The sequence below is a fragment of the Vanacampus margaritifer genome, chromosome 9 (assembly GCF_051991255.1).
Source record: "Vanacampus margaritifer isolate UIUO_Vmar chromosome 9, RoL_Vmar_1.0, whole genome shotgun sequence".
NCBI lineage: Eukaryota > Metazoa > Chordata > Actinopteri > Syngnathiformes > Syngnathidae > Vanacampus > Vanacampus margaritifer.
In genome coordinates this window covers 11685398-11702231 of record NC_135440.1, presented here as the reverse complement: position 1 = coordinate 11702231, position 16834 = coordinate 11685398, and the positions used below count along the sequence as shown (strand labels likewise).

Sequence of the window (16834 nt, the reverse complement as noted above, 5' to 3'; positions counted from 1 at the left end):
TCCTTAGGCCATTGGCCAGTTTGGTTGGGCTAGTGTCCTACTTAAAAGTTTGAATGCTTACAACACATTTCTAGAAGAAACATATTTTATATTATCTGTGGAATTGAAGAACCTGATCTCCTTAGAAAAATTGGGCACGTTTCAAGGGGGCTGCTGCATTGTAGCATGGCAAGAAACTACCCCCATCACACAAATCCTTCAGTGGCTCGATCCTGCATGCTAATTAGTTATGGCCCTCTCCTTTCTCTACTTGCCCATTCTTCCCCGCCCTTCCTCCTCAATAGACTCCACCTCAGGTGAGGAGTGGTCAGCATGGAGTGTGTGTTCTGCTACATGTGGGGAGGGCTGGCAGAGTCGCACTCGTTTCTGTGTCTCCTCCTCGTACAGTACCCAATGTAGTGGTCCACTGCAAGAGCAGAGAACTTGCAACCCTGCTGTTTGTCCAGGTAAGTTCCCCTTCCCAGTCCATCGAGCCAATTCCCTGCACTCGCCAAGCCCTCTCCTTGATGCTTCTGCACTCATTCTAACACACCCAATCGGCTACTCAGCAGACTATATGCCCTCAATGTGGATAAAATATTTGTTGGCTATAAGATAAAAGAATTCAACAACAAACATTGGATCAAAAATTCTGAACATGGAAAAAAAATTGTGACGCATTTGACAATAATAATATGGGTGTTGCTGTATGTAAATCATACTGCAGCTTCTCTATTTGCAGTTGCCGGCGCTTGGGATGAATGGTCACCATGGAGTTTATGTTCGTCAACATGTGGCAGAGGTTTGAGAGCCCGAACACGAACCTGCACCCCTCCACAGTTTGGAGGAGAACCCTGTGAGGGTCCAGAGCAACAGACCAAATTCTGTAATATAGCTGTCTGTCCAGGTGAGAAACACAGTGCATCTGTTATCTGTAAAAGTTTTTGAAACATCCGAAACAAAAACTAATTTAGAGAAGTGTCTGAGCTTTTTTTTCTCCTATTCTCTCTCTCTCTTTCTCTCTCTCTCTAATAATAGGGGTGTTGAAAAAAGTGCAATTTATTAGAGTTAACAAAGGAAAATGCAATTAAATGTTTTAATGAACTTACAGCTCTAGTTCAAACCAACTGACAAAGTGTGGTAACAAATAGCCTCCTTTCTGTGAACTACCACATCATGACCCAAATCAACCTGGCAGCAAAATAGAAATTTGCTCAAGGTCCTTTTGGCTTGCCCCTGAGGAGTGATTGCTGAATTGTTTTAATGCATTCATAATGGCACCACTGGTCTCCAGGTGAGAAAGAGGTCTATGAAGCTGACGACTGCAGATTGTCCAGCACTTTTCACTTAATGTTCTTTATTACGTGGCAAGTTAAAACTACTTTTCTGATGTTGTTTGCCTTCCTGGGATTCTGGCATGCCTGGAAAGTATGGCCAGACAGGTTGTCTTCCATATGACTGGAACTCTTCCTAGAAATGGCTTGTGAACCAGCTAATGGGGCCTATAAGTTGTTTATGTACAGTACCGATTCTATTGTCTTTCAAATTTGCGTTCGTTTTTCGTTTGAACACTTCCAAAACTTGTAGTACTGTTCTACTAAAAACACACTCACACACACACATTGCCAGGATGTTTTTGTCCACAGTCACATTCCCAATACAGAACGAAGTACTGATCCTATGAACGTTTCCAGCTCCTGGGGTTCAAATATGCCCCAGTGTGTCTGTTCAAAGCAGTCCTGCAATTTGAGGTGGGTGTAAGCTAAGGAAAGCAGGCGCGAGAGATGATCTGACTGGCCGGGGTGGGGTATAGATCATGGCGTCATGGTGGCATAAACACGATACAAGGTGTTTCCTCCTCCAGCAGAAAACATGACATATTAACAGAAATTCTGTATTACAGCTTTTAAGTTTGCCTTATTAGTCACCTGCAGCTATGTGGACACCGTCACCGCCGCAGTGTTGCCAAAATGTAATGACACACCTAACTTGATATCTTTTTGTGCTTTGCAAATGTTCTGTCCTAACAAATCTCAGTGGACGGCGAGTGGAATGAGTGGTCAAGTTGGAGTTCTTGCTCATCTTCATGCTCTAATGGTACCATGCAACGGACGAGAGAGTGTAATGGCCCCTCATACGGAGGTTCTGAATGCAGAGGAGAATGGCTTGAGACTGTTGAGTGCTTCCTTGGGGAGTGCCCTGGTAAGGGAGAGACCATGATTGTTTATTTAGCATTTCTTCACGTTATGCTTGTCCTTATATACATGTCTCCTGTGTGTCCATCAACCAATTCCAGTTGTTTGCAAATGTCCTTTCAGTGGATGGCAGGTGGCAGCCCTGGTCTTTGTGGTCAGGGTGTTCCAAGACTTGTGGTGGGGGTAGCCAGCAGAGAAACAGAATTTGTTATGGGCCCTTTTTTGGGGGGCAGTCTTGCCCTGGAGAACGAGAAGAGGTCAGACACTGTAATGAAAAAAGATGCCCGGGTAAGTAAAATGTTACATTCTGTGTACTGTCTCGGTTGGATACCATTTGGGAAATGTGAAAAACAGTCAGTCAAATGTTTCGGCAGTTTATCATTCAATAGCATGAGAAACAGTGTTCAAACGTTTGACTGGTAGTGCATATGATTTTCTGATGACATAGTCCATTTCAACAAATTGATTTATATTTTGGTGCCATTAGAACCTCATGAAATATGCGGCGAGGACACCTATTCCAATGTTGTTTGGAAGATGACTCCTGCTGGGGATACAGCAGCAGTCCGATGTCCTCCAAATGCAATGGGTAAGCTTCGGCCATCAAAACACACAACCTACTATCCAATCAAAATTTTAAAATGACAATACACATTGGCAATATACAACTATAGTTACATCTGTCTTTTCACAGGGTTGATTTTGCGTCGCTGCATCCTTGATGAGGAGGGTCTTGCATACTGGGAGAATCCGACCTATATGAAGTGCATTTCCAATGATTATCGCAGCATACAAACCTTGGTAAGTGTCATATTTATCAGCTGATGCTATGAAATTGTCCATTGTGTGTAAATAGCAGTGATGTGATCCACGGACTGCTTTGGTTGAACATACTGTACTGGGACTAAGTCAACATAAATCATTAATCTCGCTCAGTAGCAAATAAGACCGTGATCATATTAAATCCACCTAAATGTAAGTACATGCTTATCAAACAATTACCATAAAACATTGTCTTTCCATTTTCTATTTGAAAATAGTATCACATATGTTGCTCAACCCACCATATTGAGGGATTGTAAGAATCATCATCATCATGTTCAAGATGTAAAAATTAAGTCTTAAAAATGTTGTAAATATTAGTTGGAACAATATTGCAGGGTGCAATTTGTGAGATAGTTTTAGCAGGCTGGAATTTAATGTCAATGTTATAATATAATACTGAAATTCTGTGCTCTGGCCTGGCATTAAAGCCTGCTGTCCATAATTCTCATTTCACCTATATAATTTTTCCTTACATCACCTTATCATGTTTTTCTGGAACTGCTCAATGTAAAAATGATTATGGTTAAAAATGAAATAATGTTAGCACGTTATGCATTTTGTGTTTCTTCCGCTGTCATAGCCAACCTCACAGCCATTCATTTCCCATGCAATTTGTCCTTATTAGGGTCATGGGCAGGCTATCCCAGGTGACTTTGGGCAGGAGGCAGGGTATTGGTCTCTGGCACAGGAAAATAAACCATTTACACTCACATTTACGCCATTGATAGTCAAGCATGGGTAATTACATTTTTCAGGCCTTGGACCTGATTAAGTATGTGTCGATCAGACCGCTGTTGAAAGTGTACCTCTTCTGGCTGCACGCTAATTTGATGCGAGAGTGCACAGTTTGAGCAGGCAGGGACCCAAAGTTGGCCAGATCAATCAGGGTCTTGTCACATCCTCTGGTCCAGAACCATCTAAGACTATAAGCTTAGTCATTTTAAGTTAGTTTATTCAGCTGTCTTGACACCAAAAGCATGAGTCTGGCAACAGTGAGTACAATGATTTTAATCTCAGCCGGAAAAAGTCCGAGGAGAGAATCAATTTTCTTTAGACAAACGTGACTATTTATACACAAGGTGACGCCCAGTATGGAAATGGGGCTGCCAATTTGGAAAGCCATTCGTTCTTTTTTTAGTTTTTTGCTGTGTGGACATTTTTATAATGGTGTCATGGCAAGGCTAATAAGGGTGACACTATAGGTTCCATGTTCTACCTGTGTCTCATTGATCTGCCTCTGTTTGCTGAGTACCCAATTCTGAAACGCATCCAAGGCTACACGCACATGCATGCACACAGAGCACCTGTGGACTCAATGGTAACTCTCTGCATCATCGCATACTTGTGTGAGGCCTGTGCTAAGCAAAACTAGATGCATAAACTACTTTAAATATGGTCAGACTATGTTCAACTAACTGTTGTTTTGAAGAAAGGTCTGAGTAATAATGGGATCAAAAGTTCTTGGTACATCGCTTTACCCCCCCCCCCCCCCAAAAAAAAAAGTGCAACAGAAACAACAAAAAATTCAATACAGGTTCAAGAATATTTCAAATCAAATCAATATATCACTTTTCATTCATACATAAAAATGCAATGCAAAGTGCTGTGCAATTAAAACATCCTCACACACACACACACCCTGAAGAACACTGCTTGAAAAGAACATGGTGGGGCACAGAGAAACCATGTAAGGAAAAACACCCATGCGGAGCTCACCACACTGACAGATAACGGCCGCAATCCCAGAGACCCCCTGCCAAGCTTGAACTGGGGTAGGCCCCGCATATGGTGGCAATTCAAAATTAATCCAACTTCCAGCCAGTTATAGAAGGCACCAATAGTCATATTACAGTCTTATTGGAAGCATAAGTAGTCGATGTTTCCGATCAACTGGCTCTGCAATTATCTGGTTCCCAAGACTAGCTGTGGCAGTAGTGGCAGATTTGTTACCTCTTCATACCTATAAAAAATGTTCAGCTTTGTGAGTGTTTTTTGTTGTCAATAAAAATGTGTTATGTAAGTCACAGACTAGTGGTTAAGGTGTTATCTTTTTTCCATTCTGGTTTCAAGTACTGCTGTCACAGGATACGTTTTACTATAATACTTTACAATGTTCACAGAATTGCAGCAGATCTTGAGTAGTGAATGTTTCATAGTATTTCACATTTTAATTGAATGTTTGGACAAATACAGTTGAACAATTTTGATACAGCAGTATGAAGATGTGACACGTTTGTGGATACAAAAGAAGATGATTAGTGTACCCTAGCTTCCACTACCAAGGCAAATGTATTTTATTATATCTAAATTATGTTATGTTGAATTGTCTTACATCCTATTTGTATTTATGCATAGCACTTTGTTTCAGCTGTAATTATTCTCAATGTGCATAATGAATGAACAAAATTGAGCTGATTTGAGTGGCAAAGTGTTTCGGCCAGTAAGAATGTCTCATTCATTTGCTTCTTGGAGATTTAGCCATTTTTTTTTACACTCAGAGTCAGCTGCATCGGAATTAACAATAATGAAAAATAATGGTTGATTTTATTTGGACTTTTTAACATCATTGTGCAAGAAAAAATTTCCACGGTGAAACCTGCGAAACCAGCCTTCAAACAAATAAATATTTCCTATTTAACTATCCTTATCATTGCTACTTTCTTAGCCACCATTTCTCATACTATGTAGATTTTCCAAAAGACTGAGAATAAAGGGGGGAACAAAAACAACAGTGATTGCCAATACTGTTAGTTAAATTGATATAACTCACTGAATACAAAACAATTCATCAAAATCAGTTACATGTAAATGTCAATGCTCATTATTCAGAAAGCACGCATTACATCTACATTTAATGATCTATTTAACACAAATGAAATACTAAAAATATAAATATTTAAATATGTATCATCACTATGTAACTTAAACGCCTTTGCAGTATTACTTAGTAAGATGCACAGGGAAGAAACATTCTATTGCAAAATCCGTACTCAGAAATTCAAATTCAAACGCAGATATACTTTCACTTCCATTTTTGTCAAATTTCGAATTAACCAACCATCATGCAAACCTCAGTAAGTAATAATTACCCTTTATGCTATGCTGTTATAATGAACAAAAATGTTGCGGTCTAACTGTTTTTGTCAGACTCGAGAACATTTATCCAAAGCACAGCGAGGCCTTGTTGGTGATGGAGTCTCTGAAGTGATGACTAAACTGAGGGTGACTTCCAGTGATGGCACCAGCTACAGTGGTGATTTGCAGGCCATTTTGGATGTGTTGAAGAACATGACTGAGATCTTCAGGAGGGCATACTACAGTCCCACCAGTGCAGACATGAGGGTAATTTTTTGTTGACTAGCTTTTCCCCACTTACATTATATCATCGCGATAACAGTGAATATATACATGTTTATATTCAAGTGGAATATTTTCTCAAAATTAATGGTTACCATAACTGTGTTCACTCAATTAGTGGACATGCAGTAGTACTGTAGTGACAATAACATTTTGAAGTTGGCTGACATGAAGGCCAAGTTGCCTCAAAACGATTAAATTGATCTTAACTGTTTTCTTTAGACAGATATTTCCACAAGTATAGATAAAACTCGTTTCTTATAGAATACCAATATGGAAATGTCGAACTTCTTCACTACTACAATTGTCAAGGAATGTTTATCTAATATACCCCCACAAGATTTTTCCTTTTTTTCCCTTTTTTATATTTTTTAAATGTTTGATAGTATATCATATTCTTTCTGATTTGCCAAATATATAATTATGAAACATATTTTTCTCTGTTGTAGAACTTTGTCCAGTCAGTTAGTAATCTACTAATGGAAGAAAACCGAGTACGATGGGAAGAAGCTCAACTGGTAATGGTCATCTTTTTGTAATTACATACGTACAGTATGTGTTGCCCTTCAATCTAATTTGTAGAAGAACCCCAAAAAAGAACTTCTAATACACTTAGATGCATATACATGTTTTCATGGTAAGGCATATTAAGCGACATGAGAACAATTCTACATCTCCAAAAATTAAATAGACATCTTCAGATAACATGTTCCATATCATGAAATGCCGTTTGGGACACATAACTGTGAAGACATTTGTGCATTAAAAGTTTGAAAAATATTACTTACGAATATTTTCTGCTCAGAAATATTTATGATTCGAATGATGACAACTGCCAATTATTCACACACTCATACAAGTAAAATTATATTATATACTATCGACCCATTCAAGGTGTGCCTCACCTCTCGCCCAAAGACAGCTGGGATAGGCTCCTGCACCCTAATATGGATAAGCGGTCCAGTTGTTTTTTGTGTGTGAGACTGCAATGGCTGAACTTGTACTGTACAGTATATGTAGAGATGCTGATTTCTGAAAAATCTGCAGTGGTCTTTTATTTCTTTTTCCAGATCTATATACATATCTCAAATTATTGGATCATCTGATAAAAATGTACATTTGTTTGCTTACGGAGAAATGAACTGTCTCCGATGGATTTTACTGAATGAAATACTATGTACATGTTATTATTTAGTACAGAAACCTTTGTGGCAAGCATAACGATGAGATGAGATTCTTGGAGTTGTTCAACTCATTTGCACATGCTGTAGCTCTGGAGGGATTTTGGTCCACTCCTTAGAGAAACTCAAAAAACTTTCAAGGTTCTCGGCTGCTACTTAAAAAACACAGCTCTATTGTGTTGGGTTTGTAGACTCGCTAACTACTCCATAATCTGTCAAGTAAGGTGTTAAAGCTGAATCTTGGACCCAAAAGCAGACTCGGCAAAATAGGGCAAGAAACATAATTTATTTAATAAAGGAAGGATTACATAAGATAAAGAAGTGCTTTTGGAAAAGCTAATCATAAGCATACTTTGGACCTCCTTGACTGGTACTTCCTGCTACGGAATTGGATCAATTCAAGTCTGCACGCTGCTCATGCACTGAGCCCGAGTGATGAATTTAGCTGCTGGCCAACATACTCAATACGGAGACGTGGCAAAAGAGGCGGCCTACGTGCTAGGCTAAAGTGACAAATAGCTGCCTAGCCTGTTGTTAGCCAATGTCTGATTGCTCGACATTAAGATGGATGAGTAGAGAGCCAGGATTACCACCCAATGAGAAATCGGGGAATGTTGTGCTCTAAATAACAAAACACCAGACTCGGCCGCCCAGCTTGAGACACACGCCGTCCACTGCGGAGAGCACACAGTTGCCTCAGGCAAAAACAAAGGAGGCGAAGTGTACATCATTGTCAGCAACAGATGGTTTGCAGACTTAAGGTGATGGACATCAAACTGTTGGTGGTAAAATGCAGATCATTTTATTTCTCTAGAGAGTTCAGTCCTGTGTTCATGTTGGCTGTATATACTATATTACACAGTGAGCCACTACAATAACATAGCTCTACTGCAAGATGTCATTGATGAATGGGAGAGTTCAACCACTCTGACTCAATGTCTCCCACCTTCCCCGGAACGAGGTCAAAGTTTTGTCGGAGATGGGAGTTGAAACTCCTTCTGACAGGGGACACTGCCAGACGTTCCCAGAAAACCCTCACAATACATTTAAGGTTTGCCAGGTCGGACCAACAAACCACCAAGCGGTGATCAATTGAAAGCTCCGCCCCTCACCTAGACGTCCAAGATATGTGGCTGTAAGTCAGATGACTCAGATGAAGTCAATCACTGAATCGCGGCCAAGTATATGTTTGGATATTCTAATGTCTAATGTCACTTTAATGCACAAGCCGTGACTAGCACAGAAGTCCACTAACAGAATACCACTCGGTTTGTGGTCAAAGGTTGCCGTTCGTCCTGATCACGCCCTACCAGCTCTCACTGCCGTTGCCCACATGACCACGGAAGTCCACCAGCAGAACAAGGGAATCTCCAAGCACTCCAAAAAGGGTGGATACCCTGAGTTGCTGTTTGGTGCAATAGAACTAACCCCTCTCAAAGGCAGAGGGTTGGTTACCCCTCAAAATACAGACTCTGAGCTGGGGGTAATAAGGTATTGCCACACCTGCTCAGCACCTCCCACCTCTTATTTTTGCCAAGTCTCGCTATGGATGAAAACACATTTTATGACATACAGTATAGGTTTGTGGTTTGGTCGTCTTTATAGTGTGAAAAATACCAAGGTGTAAGTTGAATTTCCATTCATAGATCATAAGAAATAAAAATGATACATTGACCTTGTTTTGAACAAAATAACTTTTTGGGTGTGTTTTACACTGTCTTCACAGCTGGGTCCAAACATCAAAGAGCTTTTTCGCCTGATTGAGGACTTTGTGGATGTCATTGGTCTGAGAATGAAAGACTTTCAGGACATGTATGAAGTGACAGATAACCTAGGTAAGTATTGACAATTGTTCGTGTGCAGTTTTTGAGCAATGATTTTTAGAGCAATATTAAAAATAATCATAATAATAAAAAATGGGGGGGGGGAGATGAAGTGACTAACTGCTTAAAGATCAGCTCGCTTCCCTGCAAGTTGATTAGAAACACCTTTGGCTACAGCCAATCAGTGGCAAGGTTTTTACTTGTCGGTTATTTTAAGGTATTCTTCGTATGTGTAATAGCTGTCAACTCTGTTACAGTTTTAAGCATCCACAAGCGTCCAATGCTGAGTAACGCCGATATCAGCTTCCCGATGAAGGGCTGGAGGGGAATGGTGGATTGGGCCCGCAACTCTGAGGACAGAGTCATCATCCCAAAACACATCCTGCTAACAGGCAAGCCAGGTTGAGTGCTGAACACTACACCAGCTATGTATAGGGTGATTGATTGATTGATTGATTGATGTACAATACTGATAAATTGCAAATGTAATGGCTTAGTTATTGGCTGCACCTGTGGAAGTAAAAGCACCCCCCCCCACAGGCGAAAGAAATAAAAGGAAGAGGAGAAAAAATAGTAGATAAGTAAAAAAAAAAAAAGGCGGGGGAGCATAGTAGTGAAACACAATAGCTTTATCAATATCAATAGCTATATGTCATAGTTTACGGGGAGGACATAGGGGACATGCTGTCGCCTTTTTGAGGTCAGTTTTTGTCCCCTGCAGTATTTTTGTAACATTGATAAACAGAGACATAAGCACTAGGATCACACGGAAAACGCCTGCCAATAACATCAGTGCATTGGTGTTAGAGAAGAGGATGCGGAAGATAGGCTTTAATGAAAAAGGATGACGTACAGTGATCCCCCCTAACGGGACAAACCGAAAGGAAAAGAAGAGGAAGAAGCAGTCTGAATGAAAACTAAAAGGAGGGAGGATGACATACACTACTGTACAACATATGAATGTGAACAGGTAGAGAGAGTAGCCAAGGGTTTCGGTGCTTTCTTTTAAGTTCTTCCAGTTGTTGAGGCAAATGGCAGCTTAACTAACAGATAGTACAGGCCATGCCTGAGTCAGCCATAGCTATAAGCTTTATTAAATCTTTGGTTTGTTCATTTAGAGATTAATGGGTGGCTTCTGCCAGACCCACTGGTAGAAAATCAGGGTTCATTGTCTTTCCCAGGGACACTTCTACAGCAGACAATCAGAGCCAGGATTCAAACCGCCAACACTTCGTTCACTGGACAACTTGCTCAACCAACTGTGCCTCAGTTGGTAGAGCTGTATGGAATTTTAAATAAAACAACATGCAGCAATTCCCTCGGATGAAGACGCCTGCCATTTTTACAGCCGTAGCAGGACGAACACTAATTATGTCAGGCCAGCGATGCAGCTCCGTGTCACGACAGGCAACTGCACGACAATCGCCGGAAATTGGCTTTACAAAATTTAAAAGTTAGACTTTGAAAAATCCGGCACGCCCACAGCCCTAGGATGCAGAAAATGGTTGGACAGATGTATAGACTTGAAAAAAATTGTAGCACCGGAGGTCCAGCGAAGGGGCCGACCCTCCAGCCAATCATGGTCGCTTAGGGCGCAGGATTTCTGCATACGCATTGGCAGGCGTATCCCCTGTAGGTCGACTTGGGGAAAAAAAGTGAAGCAACCCCTTTTAGATTGAATTTAATATATTGTTGACTAGAAAGGGGTGGTTTGAGAGTATTTCCTATTTCTCCAAAATAAATTGTTAAAATTGAAAATGCTAGGTAATATGATTTTCCTAATCAAAAAATACATAGAGAGTTTTTGAGTGAAACATATGGGCCATCCCACCCGGATGGTCATTTTAAAACACTGAACAACGTAAAGTTAGGTCAACAGATAAGTAAGTTTACTTACAAAGTATTTTACTTCAAGCAAGATTAATGAGTGACTTGATAACAAGTAAGTTTAACTATTAGATTTCAATTAGCCTTACAAAATGAGTACATGTAAGTTTTCTCTGATTTCAATTAAGATAGCTGAATGTTATCTGCAAGTAAGTTTACTCTTGAGATTTCAAGTAAGATTAAATGGTAAATGGGTTTTCACTTGTATAATGCTTTTCTACCTTCAGGATACTCAAAAAGCTTTAACACTGTCTCCTCATTCATCCACTGATGACGCAGCAAAAGGAGCAACTGTGGTGTTCAGTATCTTGCTCAAGTACTCTTGGACTACGTTTACATGAAGGCATTAACCCTTTTAAAACTCGAATATTGCCAATATTCGGGTTTTTTAAGGCCATGTAAACACGCGCAATAACCCGAATATGCTTTAATTTGGGTTTTTAAAAACCTCACTAAGACCCCTGGGTTACCCAACCGGAATTTCTGCTCATATAAACGTATTCGGAATACCTGGATCGAATGGGGCATTGTTTTTAGCTAAGCACATGCTCGCTATTTTCTTCTTCGTCTTCTTTTCTTCTTCTTTTATTTGATTCGTAAGGAATCTTGGTCTATGGAGTAACGACTTGTATACGTAACTCCGTACTACTCGCTAAAGGAGCCTCCCTTAAATACATTCATTTCTCCACTGCGTTTTCACGTTATTTTGTGTCTCTACGGCGAAAACGCCACCGTTTGTGCCTATATGCACGTACAGTAAATACAAGTATATAAGTCCGTGCTTCTAGCGTGTAACCCACTGGAAATACTCAACTCCAGAAAAAAAAAGAAGGAAATACTCAAGTCGTTGTCAACAAACATGACGCTCGCAGCAAAGAACCACACTTCTGGAGCGAGCAGGAAACCGACTACTTTATTTAGCGTGGTGAGTGACATAAATATAATGTTTTTGATTGAACATATAGTAAGTCAAAAGCGGAAATGCCGTTATTTACGTAATTACATTGTCCATGCGTCGCGGGCCGAACAGAATATTCCAATAGAGCACAAATGAGCATGTAAACGGGAGTAACTCTGTCCGCCATGCATATAAACGTGTTACCTCGATTGTTTCAGAAACCGGAATTCTGACCTTAACCCGAATATTGACTACATGTAAACGTAGTCATAGAGGCTCAGGATACAATCCGCAACCCTTGGTTAGGCCCTCACTTGTCTTACTAAAGCTGTACTTACTTGGATAAAATGAGGCTCTTCGGTTATCGGTTTCCAGGCTAATCCGCCCCACCCTACTCACACACACACCCTAAGTAAAGAAGTGAGTGCTGAAGTATTCACAATTACTTTTCAACTTGCAGTGAGTAAGCAATCTAAAGTAAAACCTTGAACTTTTAGAGTTAACACAAAATTCAAATAGCCATCTATAATATACTCACTATAATGCAGCCTCTCTGTTTCGTGGATTTTTTTGGGTGTTTTTTTTTTGGGGGGGGGGGGGGGGGTTAGCATTTGCTTTGATAGTGCAGTGCTCAGTGTGACTGATTTGAGGATGTTTCTAATTCAAATTTGGTTACTTTACTGATAGGATACAACTGTTTTTCTGCTACTGGGATTATGGTTGGGAGCATCTGGGGACGGCGACAGAAAATGCTGCAAATGTCAGTCAGGACATTCACCAACTTGTCAACACAAACTTTTAACACCCGTCCTACGATGTTGTCTGGGCCCTCTGCTTTCCGAGGGTGACCCTTTTAAAATCAGATGTGCGGTCGCTCAGATTGATGGCTGGCAGGTTTGAAGGTGGGGAAGAGGGTATTCATCCATATAAGCCTAATTTGCTGCAGACAATGGCATCTTCTGTGCCATGTAGGTAACAGATTCAACATTCTTTGATGTCGACATCCTCAGTACATTTGGCTATCTTGGTAACTGCTTCAGCTTTTGCTGATATGGGTGCGATCACTCTGGGAGGCGGCTGTCTTGAATGCAGCATGTATATCCCAGTCTGTATGCATGGAACTATCCAGCAGAGCTGAGGCTGCTCCTTCTGGCCAGACCTTGATGTTTTTAATCTCAGCCCTGTTAGGCTTTGTCAGTGGCTTGTGTGTTGGTATTAACATAAATTAGGTAGTCTGAATGGCTCGGGTGGGGGAGGCGTCTCATGTTGTATGACTCTGGGATGTTTGTACAAGGCAGACCGCTTGTGTTGTTTCCCCTGTTTTTGCGGTCCACATATTGTTTGAATTTCTTTCCCCACCAACTGGTTTTGATAAACCAGAATATGACACACCCGGCAAAAATAAATAAATAAAAATAAGAAGTGAAGTGAGTGTAAAAGCCAAGATCAGGCTGAGTCATAGCCTGTCATGAAGCCCAATGCGGCCGGTACCTAAAATGAAGCTGATCTTCAGTGACCGTTCCTACAGTGTGACTATTTTCACATTCTAATAGACACCCCCAACGTATGCAAATATTGTCCATTTTACAGAGCTACAAAGTCAAAATTAAGCTTGCAGTGCACTGTTCAAACAAACCAACCTCATTTTGAAGAAATTATTTGAATCACTGATTTATGTTACCTCCAGGCAAGTTTTTCTTTTGTTGGACACAGACAATCTGGTTTATGTGCATTTCAAAAATGCCAGACTAAATTTAGATGAATAGGAAACATAATACATAATCTCCTTTACACACGTACATGCACGACTCATTTGGTTCACCCCGGATGCCCACGAAAGCTCAGCTGTTGCCTAGGAGCTACATTCTCTGCCTGCAGCTTGGCATACTATGAAGCTGGCATATAGGATGTTTTCAGATGGCTCAGCAGATGGGAGTTGTTTTTCACCCTTGACACATCAGCGGGAAATAAGTGTTTTTCTTGCCTGAGGCCTTGCTGTACCTGTGCCAGATTTGATCCTTCACGTCTGTCCGTCGGTGTGTCTGTCTGTCTGTCTGTCTGTCTATCTATCTATCTATCTATCTATCTATCTATCTATCTATCTTGAGCGCAACGGTTCAGAAAATCCATGGTTCAGTAAAAGTATCTTGCGTTTGTGCTCACGGTTTTGGTTTCGGTTCAGTACGTGTTCACGCTTAGAAAAATCAATTATGTCCTGTTTAGGTGGCAACCCCTGACTGACAAGGACTAAGCCAAAAGCCAAACAATAGCTAAGTTAAAAATGAAAGTATATTTTCAAAGCATTAATATTAATTACTATTTTGTTGTTGTTTAAATTATTTTTGTGCTCTGTCAGCATGCAAGCCAAGGTGAGCACACATTGAGAAGTACTAGGGTGGCTGCCTTAAAAAAAAGGCCAGGCCTAAAAAAAAAAGGAATCAATTCTATGCTTCTATAATCAGTCTTTAACTTTCGGTTGTAACTAATACTCTTAAATTAAAGTGATCTTGGGAACATGAAGTGAATATGTGTCCAAGGGAGTTTATCCAAAGCAAAATTTATAGTTGACTAGTCATGTAGGCCACCTCCATTCTAAAGAGCTGGAGGAGTTGAAGCAGCATGGATGACCTGCATTTTCCTCAAGCAAAGGCCACGGTTCAAACACTGCAACATTAAAATTCTAAATTCTGACCCTGACCAACTTTTTTTTTCTCTCTCTCCTGATCTCTCTGTGTCTCTCAGATTCAGATGACTCCTCGACATTTGTAACCGGTATCGTTCTGTACAGAAACTTGGGAAGTGTTCTGAATTTGCAGAGGTAAGAACATTGTTTACTGAATGAGAGCCTTGTTTAAGGTGTAAAGTGTTCTGAATAGATGGGCATGCATGAAGCAAAAATAAATGTTGCAAACTGCACCTTTTTCTGAATCAGAACTCAAACATAGCGGAATATTTTTCCGACCCATTTGTCACCTTTGACGTTTTCCCAAACTACTACATACTGCTACTGTATAACCTCTAACCTGCTGTTGCTTGCTGAACAACATTGATTAAAATAATAATAAGGGATGTTAAAGGGGAAGTCAACCCAAAAATGTTCTTTCCAATAAATGCTCTATGCAGCCCCACTAGTCTAGTGAGCCGTGATTGGTCGTTACCTGTCGACAGCAAGTGGCAAAATGGCCGCCCCCTGAGATGGATAAAAATGGGTGGATTTTGCTGCTTAACTCATATTTCACAAACACAATATTAATCAGAATGCCATGTTTACACTAGTAAGGGCCCATACAGCAAATTATTGTGAAAAAAAATATTTGGGTTGACTTCACCTTTGCAGAAGAGGCAATAAAAAGAAATCCATCGAGATTTCAACACCTAAACTGCAAATAGAAATCTTAACGATTACACTGTTGTGTGCCCAATTCTGATGTAACCTGACCTATATCATTTGTCCCCCTCTATTATTCCAAGTGGCACATCTGATATGACAATGTTATCATTCGCTGAATAAAGGAAAATTGTAATGTGAGGAGCAGAATCTGGACCCTAAAAAAAAAAGTCATTATATACAAAAATACAAAGTAACAACAAAGAGCAGGGCTGGACGCATCAGGGAATGGAAGGAAACTAGATGTTCTGACAGCATGTCACTGACCAACTCCAGCTAGGGCAATTCTATTGGCAGAAAAAAGGATCAAAGCAACTGACAACATCAATTTATTAGATTATGAAATCTATTCAGCACCTTTCCACCACAGTCATCACGACGACAATCCAGCGATTTGCCGCAGACGTCACCATCTGCTGTGAGTTATTGACATACTGACTGCCTCTTCGCCTTTTCACCGGGAACCCAATAATCCTTTCACCTCAACACCATTCCGGGGAGGTAGGAGCTTGTGGCCGATTCCTGTTGAAATGTTCCTTTGTCTTTGACACGGGCCATTTCATTAACCAAATCCCAATCTGACCCTGCTCCGGCGACGCAAGTCCTGCCGCCCATTCTCCCCTTATGCCGCTGTTCCTTGACTGGTCGCTCAGCCCTTCAAAAGCTCCAAAACGCTTGCTGCTGCCAGTCAAACTAGTGGTTTCTGGACAAGAGCAGATGTTATGATGTTGATATTGTCAGTGCCATGCAGTTTCTATGTCCCTTGTGATATTTGTAGTTGCTACGCAGTCGCTATGTTCCTTATGATGATGTATTTGTCACTCTTATTTTGTCTAGTCCCTCGTATTTTTGTAGTTTTTTTTTGCAGTTGCTATGTCCCTTGTGAAGATGATGTCAGTGCAGATGTTATGGTGCTGTAAATTCCAACTATTCTGTTTCTGTGTTTGGGATTTTTTTGTTGTCATATAGGCCTTTATTCTGTCATATAGAAGTGTGCATTGCCCTAGCGGGAGTCATTGAATGGCATTTTTGTCAGTACGTCGAGAGCCCAAATTTCTGCATCCAGCCCTGCTCAAGGTTGTTAGTCAAGGTTTCTTTGTCAACTGTTTTCTTTAAGGCCATATGAGTCCAGTCCTGCTTTTCGTTGTTACTTTGTATTTTTGTGTATTAAGCCTCTCTTTTCCCAACTCCCATATCGTGTTTATGTTTGGGTCCTAAAGGCAGATGCCCAAATTGGACATTAACTCATTTGCTCCCAAAAATGTATCAATATAAAGAAATAATTGGATAGATCCACCTGC

At 40.5% G+C, this 16834-nt stretch overlaps 1 protein-coding gene across 8 annotated transcripts in view; it reads left to right on the top strand.

Annotated features, from left to right (window-relative positions):
- The window catches only part of adgrb1a (adhesion G protein-coupled receptor B1a), a 135039-nt gene that overhangs the window by 60999 nt on the left and 57206 nt on the right, over positions 1–16834 (top strand). For 3 of the 8 annotated variants that reach the window (XM_077575215.1, XM_077575212.1, XM_077575219.1), the window contains exons 4-14: positions 285–446; positions 707–886; positions 2017–2181; positions 2298–2462; positions 2662–2763; positions 2869–2975; positions 6147–6341; positions 6806–6874; positions 9264–9372; positions 9618–9761; positions 14888–14963. In XM_077575215.1, coding sequence (XP_077431341.1) covers positions 285–446; positions 707–886; positions 2017–2181; positions 2298–2462; positions 2662–2763; positions 2869–2975; positions 6147–6341; positions 6806–6874; positions 9264–9372; positions 9618–9761; positions 14888–14963 — 1474 coding nt within the window. Of the gene's footprint in view, positions 1–284; positions 447–706; positions 887–2016; positions 2182–2275; positions 2463–2661; positions 2764–2868; positions 2976–6146; positions 6342–6805; positions 6875–9263; positions 9373–9617; positions 9762–14887; positions 14964–16834 lie in introns of those variants that run through there. The other 5 variants (XM_077575214.1, XM_077575213.1, XM_077575217.1 and 2 more) reach the window with 5 other exon arrangements.